This window comes from Scardinius erythrophthalmus (assembly GCF_964197995.2).
Source record: "Scardinius erythrophthalmus genome assembly, chromosome: 5".
Lineage (NCBI taxonomy): Eukaryota > Metazoa > Chordata > Actinopteri > Cypriniformes > Leuciscidae > Scardinius > Scardinius erythrophthalmus.
This window is the reverse complement of record NC_138225.1, coordinates 35,006,887-35,021,477: the sequence shown is the minus strand read 5'-3', so window position 1 is coordinate 35,021,477 and position 14,591 is coordinate 35,006,887. Positions and strand designations below refer to the sequence as shown.

General features: G+C 39.1%; 2 protein-coding genes across 8 annotated transcripts in view; one reads left to right on the top strand and one right to left on the bottom strand.

The window, feature by feature from the left end:
• Positions 1-65: 65 nt before the first annotated feature.
• On the bottom strand, positions 66-5,803 carry tent2 (terminal nucleotidyltransferase 2). Of its 6 annotated transcripts, none has more exons than XM_081365821.1 (16): positions 5,715-5,803; positions 5,160-5,316; positions 4,946-5,059; positions 4,558-4,816; positions 4,098-4,212; positions 3,899-3,990; positions 3,720-3,783; positions 3,556-3,622; positions 2,525-2,601; positions 2,322-2,450; positions 2,149-2,192; positions 1,918-2,054; positions 1,335-1,426; positions 1,135-1,214; positions 663-763; positions 67-573 (listed from the first exon to the last, which is right to left on the bottom strand). In XM_081365821.1, the coding sequence occupies exons 2-15, from the start codon at positions 5,282-5,284 to the stop codon at positions 689-691; spliced, it is 1,470 nt and encodes a 489-aa protein (XP_081221947.1). In that variant the 5' UTR covers positions 5,285-5,316; positions 5,715-5,803; the 3' UTR covers positions 67-573; positions 663-688. The 6 variants fall into 6 exon arrangements, with proteins under 6 accessions (XP_081221946.1, XP_081221943.1, XP_081221944.1 ...); XM_081365819.1 differs by having other exon boundaries at positions 5,142-5,316; positions 5,715-5,802; XM_081365822.1 differs by having other exon boundaries at positions 5,160-5,321; positions 5,715-5,792.
• Positions 5,804-7,478: 1,675 nt separating this feature from the next.
• homer1b (homer scaffold protein 1b) overlaps positions 7,479-14,591 on the top strand; it is a 36,426-nt gene continuing 29,313 nt past the window's right edge. The window contains exon 1 of one of the 2 annotated variants that reach the window (XM_081365814.1): positions 7,479-7,828. In XM_081365814.1, the coding sequence (XP_081221940.1) occupies positions 7,824-7,828 (5 nt within the window). In that variant the 5' untranslated portion in view covers positions 7,479-7,823. Of the gene's footprint in view, positions 7,892-14,591 lie in introns of both variants that reach the window. The other variant, XM_081365815.1, reaches the window with a different exon arrangement.

Here is a 14,591-nt window from a genome sequence, read left to right as displayed (position 1 = left end):
TTTAACAATAGCACAAAAAAAGAGAGAGAAATAGAAGAACACTAAATTAGAGACAAAAGGCAAAATACAATTCCATAGTGACATTTTAATTACTTAAATAAACATTTAAAAGACTGTACATATACAACTATACAAACATGACAGAACATAAAAAGAAAACCCAACACTGTAAATGTTCAGGTAAAAGTAGTCATTTGCCAGGAACATTTTTTCTTTCTTTTTTTCAACAATTTGGGGTTTTTGAGGAAAACAAAGATCAGAAAGACAGAAAAGTTGTGCATAAAGCAAGATTAGACTTTTTCTGCTTTAATTTATTTCAGTGAGCTGAAAAATGATTATACTGGCTAATAAACCAAAAATTGCTCACAAAATAAATGTTTTGCAACAATACATTTATTTAATGAATATAAACTGTATTCCATATGGGAAAAAGATATTGCTCAGTCTCTGACGTTACATAACATGTACATCTCAAACATAGACACTGATGCTCAGGGTCGACCTGATTATATCCCCGTCAGCTTATTGGATTTGGCTCAACACGTTCCAAAAGGTCCAGTATATCCAAAAGCCCTTGTAAAAGAGTAAAGCATTTCTTCTCACAATGTCAGGATGGTATTTGGGGACTCCAGGTTTAATCCATTCTGTATGTTCATTCTTACTTATCTGGGGGCAGCCTAAAGTCTGACTATCTTTTTGGTCTTGTGTTTTTGATGGGCAGGATGCTGTTGAGATCTTTTCTCAGCTGCAGAACCTGGTAGGACTGTAAATGACCAATTAAAGAGCTTACATTACCAAACATGAACTCAGTGCTGTTGCAAAAGGTTTGTTCACATTTGTTTTTGCAAATGTAACAACACATTCCAGTTCATTATTTCCCCATTCCTCAAGACATTTTTTGCTTTCTTAAAACAGAACATGCATTATGGAGCATAAATGCATATACTGCATATACTTTCAGATTTCACTCTTTGAGAAACCTTTATAGAAATATGGCATAATACATGAAATTTTATACCGTATAACACTGACATGCTTATATTTGCGACTTTACCAAATTTAGTTTATCATATGTATTAAAAATGTATTATATTTTAATATTAAACATATATTTATATTTTAACACTGGCTTACCTCTGTAAATTCTGCTTTAATGGCATCAAACTTAATTTTCTCATGAACGGCTCTGGCTGTGTTTGTACGATCAAATGGCTCTGAAACAAAGTATAAATATTCATGTTCTAAGGGATAAAGAAACGTTAATAACAGTAAACCACTGTCATACTTGCATATTCTTTCAGTGCATGATGTACAAAGATTCTGTGAATGTGTACCTTCTACACAGACAAACTTATCCCTCCATTCTCGGCAGCGGTTCTTGGGGAAAGTTTTTGCCTCACGCACAGAGATCACACACTTATCCCATCTGTGGAAACATCACAATGAACCGTAAAGACATGCTTGTCAATGTCAATGCATTCAGACTTGTTTATTCAAAGAAGCACATGCACATATCAAGTGTTATGAACATTAGAGCAGGCCATCTGGACCAGGGAAAGGCAGAAGTTCACCTGCTGTTGTCAATCTAGCAAAGTGACATGAAACAGGAGCCTTGCAGGTGGCTTAGATTTAGGTTAGCTTTTGTTAGCAGCATTGGCCCCGGTCTATAACAGGTGAATCTAACCTGCTATGTAAACTAGAAAAGAAATATTACGCATTTGATTGACACTTATTATGCAATTGCACTAAAAATTCAAAGACGACAAAATGAATCAGGTGGGATACAAAATGCGTGAACTAAAACTAATTTCCACATGCATTTAATAGCTTACTAGTGAAGGATATTTTTAGAATGTTTTCTTGTTTTGCCCTAAATATAGGTTTGACTTGTGCTATGAAATCAATAATGTTACTTACTTGAAGACAGTGGCATAGTACTTCAGAAAACCCAAGAGCAAGTCTCCCAGTGACGACTGGTTTTTAGACACAAAGGCTGGAATATTGCTTGGTCCATTTGGCACAAGATGAATGTCCATCTTAGGGTTGAAGCATTCCTGCAAGAAGTGGTTTCAGCAAGAATTTAAAAAGCAGGAAAAAAAAATTATGCATAATTCATTCATTCATTCATTTATTAGATAATTTGCTCACTGGATAATCCCTTTGGAGGCATGGAATGACAGGTTCCGGAAGGGCTATATGAGGTAGAAACATTTAGAACAGAACAAAAGCATAACATAAGAAAGCTTCTAAGTTTGCAGATTTGGTGCTCATAATAATAGTTTTGTGCATTAGATCTTAACAATCCCCAAAAAAAGACTTACTCTGAAGGTAGTGCAGGATCATAAGAACCAGTGTGTAGCTGCTCAGCGTTCCTCGGCTGGCATCATTGATGCAGTGGTGATTGGCCCATTTCTTTATTACAAGGATGATAGGACGGACACGTTTTTCGACTGAAATAAATACAAAACCAGAAACAATTAAAAATGTTCACAAAGATCTCAATTAGGCACAATTCTGAACTTACCATAGGCATACGTCCGCAGTAAGAAGGTGTTTCTGATACCAACAGTGTTGTTGAAGTTCAAGTCAAACTCCACACCACTGGTATGCAAAAGAATTCCAGAAAAACTGTGGTTAGCTGTTGTATTGAACTTTTGTTTTCAGTTAACATTGTCTTATATAATGACTTCCCAGCAAACAACCAAACCTGTTTGTCTGCTACATTTGTCTTTGTCATTCTTTGTATGTAGTACACTACTGTTCAAAGTAAGACTTTTTAAATGTTCCTCTTATGCTCAACAAGGCTGCATTTATTTGTTCAAAAATACAATAGAACAGTAAAACGGTTAACTATTATTACACTGTACAATAACCGTTTTCAATTTAATTATATTTAAAAAATGTATTCAGTAGCACATGATTTATGGAAGCTGGTTTCCACCACAGAATAAAAAATGTAAAAAAAAAAATTGCGACTTTTTATCTCACAATCGCATGATATAAAGTCGTAATTGCGAGTTATAAAGTCAGAATTGCGAGATATAAACTCGCAATTGCGGAAAAAAAAAGAGTCAGAATTACAAGTTTATTTCTCGCAATTGTGAGTTTATATCTCGCAATTCTGACTTAATGACTCGCAATTCTGAGAAATAAAGTCAGAGTTGCGAGATGTAAACTCGCAAATCTGAGATAAAAAGTCACAATTATCTTTTAAAATGTTTTATTCTGTGGCGGAAACAAGCTTCCATACATGTCCATCAGAAATCATTCTAATATGCTGATTTGGTGCTCAAGAAACATTTCTTATTATTATTATCAATGTGCTTAATATGCTTAGTTTTTTGTTGTTAGTGGTGGTATTGTCAGTATTCTTTGATGAATACAAAGTTTAAAGGAACAGCATTTATTTGAAATAAAAATCTTTTGTAAATATAAAAGTTTTTACTGTCACTTTTTATCCATTTAATATGATCCTTGCTAAATGAAAGTATACATTTCTTTAAAAACTATTGTTTAAACAGTAATGTATACAACACAAAAGTTTAAAGGACTTACCTGACTCTGTCCCTGAACTTTAGAATGGGCACTTTGGCTCTGATGAGCTGAGGCCTCTCAATGTAAGCTGTGAAACAGCAATCATGCCATATTAGTGAACGTAACAAAGCCATTGTGAATAGAATGTGAAACTAATGTAGACAAATTCATGGCAAAACACTTACACAGCTGGTAAAACAATTTCCTCACAAGACTAAGAACATATACCGCATCTGTTCTGTTGTTTCCCTACGGAGGAGCATGTAGAGAGTTAAATCTAAGACAGTAAAGCCCGAACAATTAGTATAGAAACCATTTGGACAGAATAAAAACACAAAGCATTCGTCCTCTAGAATACACTTACACTTCCTTCTTGAAAGACAAGACAAAGATCAGCATCACTGGTGCGACTACCAAAGCCATTTAGAGATGACCCGCCCAAGAAGACTCGTGCACCTATACCAAAAGTAGAGAAAAGTAGCTCAATTTCATGAAGAACGCACATGACGCTATGACTAGAGAAGATCCCAATCATAATTTCTGCAAAAATGAGTGTAATGTACCTGGGAAGATTGTCTGGATGTCCCTCTGCAGCACTGCTCGACAATTTTCCTTCTTCTCCAGATCATCACTCTGTTGCTCACAAGCATGAAACAGGTCGAGAATCTGCTGACTTAGCTGTGGGCGAAGAACAATAAATATAATATTGTACAAATAAATGTACTTCTCTATTCTACACTTTGCCTCAAATAAAGGTAATATGACTAGACTCTTAAAAAGGTTCCAAAAGAGGGTTTTGGATGCCATTGAAGACCCATTCTGGGTTTCCAAAAGAACCTTTCAGTCAACAGTCCTTATTTTCTTAGTGTAGAGAACATTTTAATAATCTAAAGAACTCTTTTCACTATAAATAACTTTTTGTGCAATGGAAAGGTTCTTCATGGAAGCATTAATGCCAATAAAGACCTTTAGTTTTAAGTGTGTAAGTCAGTCAGAATTTATGGCTTTCATCTGCATATTCACCTTATCATTGACTGACGATGGGTTTAAGGTGCTCTGATGGGAACCCTCTCTCAAAGACGGCACACAGCCTGCTGGTTTAGAGGTGGGAGATGAGTATGCGGGGACACTGATATAAGAATTACACACGTCTCTGCCCGTCACTGGTCCAGCCACCGGTTGGGAGGCAAAGTTGGCATTTCTGGCAGGCTGGTTGCTAGGACCCGGAGAACTGAAGCGCTGTTTCTTCAGGTCATTCTCACTGTGATTGTGTCTCCTTCTCCTGGCACAGTAAAAGACATGCTGCTTAAGGCAGAGAATTTAAAACGTCCCATTGATTGAAATAAAGATTAGCAACAAGAATTTCCAGTGGTTTGTGGTCACGTGTTCAAAATGCCACAGTGCTGCTCACTTTCTGTTGCTTCCTGTTACTCTATTTGGACTGCAATGGACATCCGGCAGCTCCACTGGTGTCCGTTGGTAAGTTGGAATCAAACGAGGAACATTCATTGGTGGACCACTGAAGCTAAGGTGATAGACAATGAATTAATCAAATGAATTCACAGAATATCTGAAGAATTTCAAACACACAACCAATGTCACTTAACTGATGAATATTCACTAACTTTGTTACATTCAGATGGCCTTCAGCTCTCCGTTGCTGAGACACAGTGTGAGGTAGAATGTGCTGGAATAAATGTTCAGAGACTAGCCCATCTTTATGGGAGAAGACATAAGCTCTAGGGAACATCCTCCTCCTCAGCCAGAGCAAAAATCTACTGCCTGCACTTTCACAAACAATATCACAACAAATAAACAGATGTCTGACAACAGTGTGAAAACAGATTGTTATTCTAACCATTTTATCTGTGGTTTTAATTGTTACAATGTCCATTGTAAAGTTAACGACACTCAAGCAAATGACAGTGGAAAATCACTGCATTTACAGTGGTTCGTGATCAAATTTTAATTGAGATATTTTCGTGGTGTCCCAAAACGATCACTAAAGTAAGTAACAAAAATTAATTAATTATAGCATACAGCCGATTAACGTTAGCCGGCGAGCGCTAGACATTATAGCAATTTGCTAGCTTTGCTTGCTAACTGTTTAAGACCAACAGTAAAATGTTTCTAATAACTGTATACGATTCTTCTATGTAATAATAACTGAATAAACTCACCAGTGTGGAAGGCAGGTTTAGTAAGAGAGAGAAGAACAAGCGTGTATAAAAATATCAAAACACCCTATCCTCTGTTTCCGGGTCAACGCGAGCCTGTGTTTTCAAAATAAAAGTCCCGTGCGACAACCACTGATCTGTAGATCAGTGGCTACGACACATGGGGTGGTAGGAAAAACATGTTTTTAATTCTACACTAAAATATAATTAATTAAATCGTTTATGTTTAAATATATATATATATATATATGTGCTCTTCCGTGAAGTTAATCTGTAAGTGAACACTGATGGCTAATTGTCATTGGTTTCCTTGGAAATTTCGTATGGATTATTTATTTATTTTTCCAATTTATGAGTAAATATGGGCCTGTGGTACACGTTACTTGAACATTACTTCTACAGCATAAATTTCAAAGCTCATATCTCAAAGTTCAACATTTTAAATAGAATTTATTTTCTTTCTTATTATTGTTGTAGGCTATATTTTTTATACTTGCTAACTACTTTCTTTATAACAACTACACTACAGCAGTTGCTCAGTTTGAAAAGCATATAAACTCATATCTTTGTTGTCGTTGTGACAAATATTTGTACACTCGCATTGCCATTTTCCCAAAGCTGTAGCATTGGCGGTTTTCACTGTGTTCTATGTTCACAGTGTTTTACGCTTCACTGTGCTCTTTGTTCACTGCATTCCACTTTTAACTGTATTCTTTGTTCACTGTGTTCCAGACTATGCAAGTGGAAATGAAAGTGGAGTGGATTTGCCTGGGGTAAAGAGGGTTTTCTGAAAGTTGGGGCATTTTCCTCTGCTAGGATCATTCTCAAACTGGTTGGGTTTCTTGATGAAAGCTTGATGGTTGCTTCTTCTTTCAGAACAAATTTCATTGGCAGAGAAGAAATATATAAAGCTAACATCCACATTTTTTGTCTGAAACACAGATATTACCTCTTGCTTTTTGAACTGTTTAAAAGCAACATTACAATGCTGTTGATCTGTGATCAGCCTTCGGCCTGCTGCCTATGGCTGTGATAATTCTGTGCAACAGCTCATTTGCTAGTTTTGTTATTGACAAGAAGTGAGGAAGACAGAGAGAAAAAGACAAATGTCCAGAATCAAGAACACCAAATAAAAGGTATAAAATCCCTGGTTACACTCGGAGGAAACAAGAAATAGCGTTTAAAGGGGGTTACTCTTCATTTCTCATTATATGTTTTGATAATTTTAAAGGGATAGTTCCCTCAAAATTAAAACACTGTCATCATTTACTCACTTTCATGTTGTTCCAAACCTTTATGAATTTATCTTTTCTGTTGAACACAAAAGAAGATATTTTAAAGAACGTTGGTAACCACAGTATTTTGTTCCCTACAAAGTCAGTGGGTGCTGTCAATATTCTTCAAAATATCTTCTTTTGTGTTCAACGGAAGAAAGTTCATACAGGTTTGGAACAAACATGAGGGCGAGTAAATTGATAACAGAATTTTCAATTTTGAGTAAACTATGCCTTTAAGAGATTTTCAGAGTTAAACGAATATTGAAAACCAGTAATTAGGATTCAATTTTATTTACATTTCAATACAATTATGACAAGGAAATAGGCTAATCAATGTGAATTATGATGATTGGCACAAAATCCTACGATGAAAAAGTGGCAAGTGTTTTTTAATGGGAGAAGAGCGTGCCAGGGGGCGTTGTTGTGGAATATTGTGTGGTATGTGTTATGACCATCGACTGACAGCAGATTCATCTTTAGAGCCACACACACACACACGCCCACTGAGAGAGAGGCAGCGGCTCTTTATTCACCCCAGCGCCACCGTTACCTCGCGCTCTTCAAAAACACATATTCTAACCGCAGAGATGCGAGGTGAGCCCGTCGTATTGCAAACTAGCTAAAATTGGGCAGTATTGGTGGGCTATTCGCCGTGGGATTCGTTTAGTGCATCTGACAGCCTACATACAGAGCGCGTAATGAGAGACGCAGAATGCCGCTGCTCATAATGTGACTGACCGCGCGCACCGCATCCAAAGCCTCTACATTCAGCCTGAAGAAGAAACTCGGTGATCAACAAAACGCATCTCGTCTCAGGAGGGAAAAAAACATCAACATGGGGTAAGTTGCTTGTAAATAGCACAAATCGCATCTCGTCTCGGCAGGGAAAAACATCAACATGGGGTAAGTTGCATGTACATAGCAAAACGTATACTGGAGGAATTGGCAGCGCAGAGCCTGACGGTTTTATCACCGGTCTTATGAGGACAGGGCAGAATGTAAGGGCAGTTATTCATGTTCAAGAACGCCTTAAGTGTCCTTAATATTGTGCATTAAAATGTATTATAATGCTGAATATATTTATGTGCATTATGTGTCAAAATATGTTGTGATACAGTTTTTCTAGAACATACCCACACTATTATGTGAGTGTGTACACTCATTTATTTGGAAACACTTTTAATTAATCGTTTATTCTTCATTCACTGGGTCGACAATTTTTGACCACTGAGACCACAGTCTGTTGGTTAGCCGTGTGTAGGCTATTATTATTTTTTTGGCAAATGATAACAAGCATGTAGGCTACTCTGAATGAGAATGAACATTAGCTAATTTCTTATACTGATGTGCTGCAGTGCCAAAGGCCTTTAATCTCGTCATGCTTATGTAATCTACATTTCAGCAGAGCACCGCTGCATGGCACAGCCTCATCAATACAATTTTGAAGCCAATATTGGCAATGACATCTGATATATATGTACATGCTAGTGGAATTTCCAAAGCTCAGCTGGAAATATAGATTTGAAATAAAGGTGACCCTATACATGGCTATTCAATCTTAAAGGGTCTTCTGCTTACAGTTTGTTCTGGTCTCTATGACCTAAAATCTTCCCCGCCGCATGTAGATATTATTTAGAATCTCAAAATTGTTCCCTGGGTAGTCTTTGGTCAACGTCTGGAAGTGATCATCTTGTTATTACATAAAGATGGATCTTCTTGTGGTTGCAAAGCATTTTCCATCTAATAATTATTTTTTTTTTTTTTTACTTGAATTGCTTTAAGTCCCCTCTTCTTCATTCTTAATTAAATTATAACCGTTGAAAGATTCAATGGCTGTTCTGGGAGTATATTACTCTGGAGAAAACCATTCCCACTTCCTACTCAATTCAGTGGCTCACAATTCAATTTATTACATGCTATAAAGTGTTTGGTTGTTATGCAGTTTGCTAACATTACTGAACAGCCGTTGTTAAGACAGTAGTGGGAGTGATAGGCCTGCTGAACGAATGCAAAAAAATTCTCATAAGCAGTGCATTGTTGCAAAATTAAAAGTGATCCAATTAGCTTATTTTGCTTATTAGGACAGATGATTTGAATGGTATGATTGCACCTTTTCAAAGTCAAGCTTGATCACGCTACCAGGTTATGTAACTAACAAAATAGCTTATTATCCGTATGTACATGCCATTACAGATCACTCAAGTTTGAAGTGTGGCAGAAGTTTGGTGTTCTTTATTGTTGCTCTATTATTTGGTCAGAAAGACAGATGTTGAAAATGAAAAAGACTGCTTGCTCTGAATTGTGGTGGGTTGTTGAAGGTGGGTGGTGTGAGATCAACAGCGTTGATGTTAATACAGAACTGTCTGCTTTTGATTCCTTATATAATGGACCACATCATTTACATTCAAAATCGGACAGTCTTGGCTTCAAGATACTGTGAATCCAATGGATGATACGACCAATCTGTTCAAAATAGTTTAATAATTGCTTGTAACATTCACATTTTCTCAGATTGCTCTGAGGGTTTGTGTGTTCATAAACATTTAGGTATAAAATCAAGTTTTCATTTTCCTTTTCTAAATTCAGGCTGTTCCCCCATCCTGTTTTCTGTGTGGGTGGTTGACATTCAAGCATGAATTGATGAAACGTGAAATGGAAAAATCTTAGCAAACAAGATATGAAAATCATAACGTTTATTCTGTTTGGCTACTAAGGAAGATACTGGAATAGTTTTTCACATTTTCTTTCATATAGTGTGACAGATACACTGCTCAAATATATAAAAAGCCTTTTTTTTTATACAAGACACAACACATTTTCATTTCATTACAGCATGGAAATGATAAAGCTATTATTAAGTACATTATTTAATGACTGCATTTCACATTTTGTTTTAGCAACACTGAATGCTATTACAATTTAAACCATTTTGATTTTACTTTGATATCTGTTTTTTCTTTCTAATATACACCAAATACGTTTGCCACACCATAATTATAACAATATGAGAACATGTATTATAGAAAATGGAACCCAAACACGTACATAGGCAAATACATTTTAACCATAATCAGAAATAAAATAGCTGTAATAATGTAGCAATATGTTCCAGTCTATTTAAAGTTTCATTCATTAATTCATTACTTCATAAGTTTGAGTGAGAACAGAGAAAAGTATGTGTGGGTTATATACACAAACAAATTCGGATGGAAATGTCCCAATAAGCTCGGCTAATGGATTGCATTCACAATATAAACATTTTAAGTTACTACATTTTAAATGGTTATGACCCATATGGAAGCATGTGATGTCATGTGAAGCACCCATGTATGGTGAATGCAACTGCATTTTAATAGAATTTAAATGCTAATTATGCAACAAGCCTTTGATGCTCTTCAGAGATCTTCCGCCTCCACGGTGCAGCGTAAGCACTTCTCCGTACTCCGCATTTCTCTCTCTCCTTCGCCTCACTTAAGCTATCCCTGCTCCTCTTCCTTCCTTTTCCTTCTCAATTTCTCTCATTCTTGCACATCAGCCCAGCAGCAGCTGATTAGAAGCACGCTAATGTAATTGAATATGGTGATTAATTATCCTGGGAATAGGAGCAACAAACCGTCTGTGTTTGTTATATTTCCCCCTTTCCCCCATTATACTTCCCGCTTCTGATCCTACGTTTTAATAAGATGGATGAAATATTAGAGTAAATTGGGATTGAATGGGATTTTTTTTTCTGGGATTTGAAGGGTGTTATCTGTGGAATTGGGTCAGAGGAGTGTAGGGTATGGGAATGCTATGGAAAAGCTCCATCTGCGGATGACTGAGCATACAGTAGTGGAGACATATGCCCTTTGACATTGATTTGAGGCCAGTTGCTTTTAAAGTAGTATGTTGGGGAAGGGTCAATGAGCAGGCTATACTGTAGTGGGCTTCCCTCTGTGTTTGGATTTGGATTTTGAAGCAAAGCATTTCTCATCCCTGAAACTTGAAGGGCATTAGTGAACTTCCCATGTAATCCTCCTAGTCGTATATGATCTATGTATCCAGAGATAAAGCTGAGATTGTCAGTAATTTTGAGCCTGGTGCAATTGTTAGTTGTCCCTATAAGGATCTTTTGAATATTGGTAAGTTTGTCCAATAACACTTTACACTGAGGTTCTGTACTTTAATATTGTTAACCCTTTGATTGGAGCGTTCAGTGCATCACGTGATCAACTGCTAATTTCAAATGTGCTTTTGAGCTTTGGCTGGCGCTGGCTGCGGTGTGTCACATGACAAGCATGATGCGTCGCCATGAAAATAATAAGGAGATACGTTCTAAAAATAATGGTCGCCTTAAAAAACTCATGGGTCAGCTAGAATATTTTAAACTTGCAGTAGCTAACATGAAATCACCATGAACCACAGCACTTAAATATTGGTCTATGTTAATTTCTTCTTATTGTCTGTATGAATTATAAATTATACATTAACAATAGTTCATGAATGTACATGAATCAACAATGAGTTGATTTCATTGTTTCCAAGATTCAACCTTTTTTTTTTTTTTAGTCAGGATGAAATAAAATTCAACCTATTTTATAGGTTATATTATTGTGAGCAACTCATCTGTGCATGTGCTTCATTTAAGAAAATGTTAAATCAAAATGTTATAACTGGACCTTCCGGTGAAAACAACAGACTTCTCTCTGGTGACATGACATATGTAGGACTTCTCCAATCATTTAGCTCATGTTTATCTGCCTCCGCTCTTGACTGCAACGCCCACATCTCAAAATCCAATCAACAACCAAATGTATAGAACCAAGTAGGGGAAAGTGGGGTGAGTTGTGCCAGTTTTTACTCAAAGTGACTTTAAAGTGAGTCCATGGCAGTAATGCCTTCAACTTAAGGGTGTACATATATTTCAGGATGTGGTGCATCCCTGAGAACAATAACTTTGGATCTGAAATAAATTGTTTCAGAAATATAGCTCTTGGGAAAAAAGTGGTCTCATGGCACAACTTGCCCCTGGTGCGGGGGAAGTTGTGCCTTTGGGGGAATACATTGGGGGTAAATTGTGCCAGTGATTTCTGAAGTAAAATAGAACACTTTAATGTTATGAACCATACTGCTATATGAAAGCAAGATAAATTCAATACAAAATTACTCATTTAAGGGTTATTTAGATATTGTCACCCTGGAATACCATAGCATGCGTTTTTCCTACTATGGTCAATTGCATAGGGATTTTGTATTGAACATAACTCTGGATCACAGTGTCATAGAGACAAGGGGGCGGGCTCATTTTACTCAGACGACCAATCAGTCTCTCAGGATCATTGTGAAGCTATCAAGCTACGCCCTAGCAACCATTTAGAGCACCATAGCAACACAATATATGATATTTGTGAATCATTTCAGGCAAAAAGGCTTTGGCAATAGATGCCTGTTGACAGAACGCTGTCTGTCAATTATGTAACATATAAGAATAAAGTGACTAGGCTAATTTCTAAACATCCTATTGTGACATAGGCCACTTAAAAACGGAATAAAACTTCTCTTTAATAACATAGTGCAAACTCAAAACTGAAATCAGTGTTAGCTAAATTAAACAAATAGCAGGCAGGCCTGAGTCAAACAATGATGAGGCATCTCCTCACTTCTCAAGATTATCCCCTGTAAGTATGTAGGTCTCTAGGTGGTCTGGATCTGGCACAACTTACCCCATGCCCTTTGGCACAAATCACCCCAGACCCACAAGTTTGAAAAACTAGCATGATCCAGCAGTTAAGAGCTAACATCATGCTAACTGTATAGACTCATTGTGTAGACTACTAAAGCACTAAAACATGTGTGAAATGTTTTCAAACTTGTCTATAATTGTTCAGACACTACAATCAAAAAACCTTAATCATAGAAATTTTACTTTGAAAGGGAATAAACAGTTTTTTGCACTAAAATGTGCATTTTTCTTTTTTGAAAATCCATTACACACGAATGTAAGTCACAACAGAAGAAAAGACCTGTCGTTAACATAAAATATGACAAGAAAAAAAATATTAGACCTCTATCTGTCACGTTTAAATCATGAAACATAAACGAGGACTCAAATGCAGATGAAACAAAGGTAAGATTTTAATTAACAAACCAAACAAAAGTACAAAGAATAAACAAAACTCCCACGTGGGGGAAAACACTAGAACAAATACTAAACAGGTTTAAACACTAGGAAGAAAACACAAGAACATAAGACAACGTAACAGCACAAGACTACTGACACAAGGAGACTAAATAGGGGAACAAACAAGGAGGGTAACGAACACAACAGGTGGGACAAATTAACCAATAACTAGATAACAAGATGGGAGGGGCTAGACAATGGACACGAGCACATGGCTCAAAACAACAAAACACCCAAGTGCAAAACAAGACAGGACAAGCTTGTGACATAACCCCCTCCTAAAGGAGCGGCTACCAGACGCTCCACTAGGACAGGAGGGACGGACCAAGGCGGGACGGAGGGACGGACCAAGGCGGGACGGGAGGGACAGACCAGGGCGGGACTGGAGGGACAGACCAGGGCGAGACTGGAGGGACAGACCAGGGCGAGACTGGAGGGACAGACCAGGGCGGGACTGGAGGGACAGACCAGGGCGGGACTGGAGGGACAGACCAGGGCGGGACTGGAGGGACAGACCAGGGCGGGACTGGAGGGACAGACCAGGGCAGAGACAGTCCAACGGGCGGCCAGGGCGGAGACGACAGTCCAACGGGCGGCCAGGACGGCGGCGACCCCTCGGGCGGTGTAACTGGCACCAACGGCTCAGGCTCTGGAACTGGCACCAACGGCTCCGGCTCTGGAACTGGCACCAACGGCTCCGGCTCTGGAACTGGCACCAACGGCTCCGGCTCTGGAACTGGCACCAACGGCTCCGGCTCTGGAACTGGCACCAACGGCTCCGGCTCTGGAACTGGCACCAACGGCTCCGGCTCTGGAACTGGCACCAACGGCTCCGGCTCTGGAACTGGCACCAACGGCTCCGGCTCTGGAACTGGCACCAACGGCTCCGGCTCTGGAACTGGCACCAACGGCTCCGGCTCTGGAACTGGCACCAACGGCTCCGGCTCTGGAACTGGCACCAACGGCTCCGGCTCTGGAACTGGCACCAACGGCTCAGGCACTGGAACTGGCACCAACGGCTCAGGCACTGGAACTGGCACCAACGGCTCCGGCTCTGGAACTGGCACCAACGGCTCAGGCACTGGAACTGGCACCAACGGCTCAGGCACTGGAACTGGCACCAACGGCTCCGGCACTGGAACTGGCACCAACGGCTCCGGCACTGGAACTGGCACCAACGGCTCCGGCACTGGAACTGGAACTGGCACCAACGGCTCCGGCACTGGAACTGGAACTGGCACCAACGGCTCCGGCTCAGGGACAGACACGGGCACCAACGGCTCCGGCTCAGGGACAGACACGGGCACCAACGGCTCCGGCTCAGGGACAGACACGGGCTCCGGCTCAGGGACAGACACGGGCTCCGGCTCAGGGACAGACACGGGCTCCGGCTCAGGGACAGACACGGGCTCCGGCTCAGGGACAGACACGGGCTCCGGCTCA

Bases quoted from the DNA above. Each gene is read 5' to 3' on its own strand.
- tent2 (XM_081365817.1), bottom strand. From the start codon at position 5,284: ATGTTCCCTAGAGCTTATGTCTTCTCCCATAAAGATGGGCTAGTCTCT. The intron at 3,991-4,097 runs GTACATTACACT...CTTTTGGTATAG, and splicing joins CATCCAGACAATCTTCCCAG to GTGCACGAGTCTTCTTGGGC. The intron at 3,784-3,898 runs GTAAGTGTATTC...GCTCCTCCGTAG, and splicing joins TTGTCTTTCAAGAAGGAAGT to GGAAACAACAGAACAGATGC.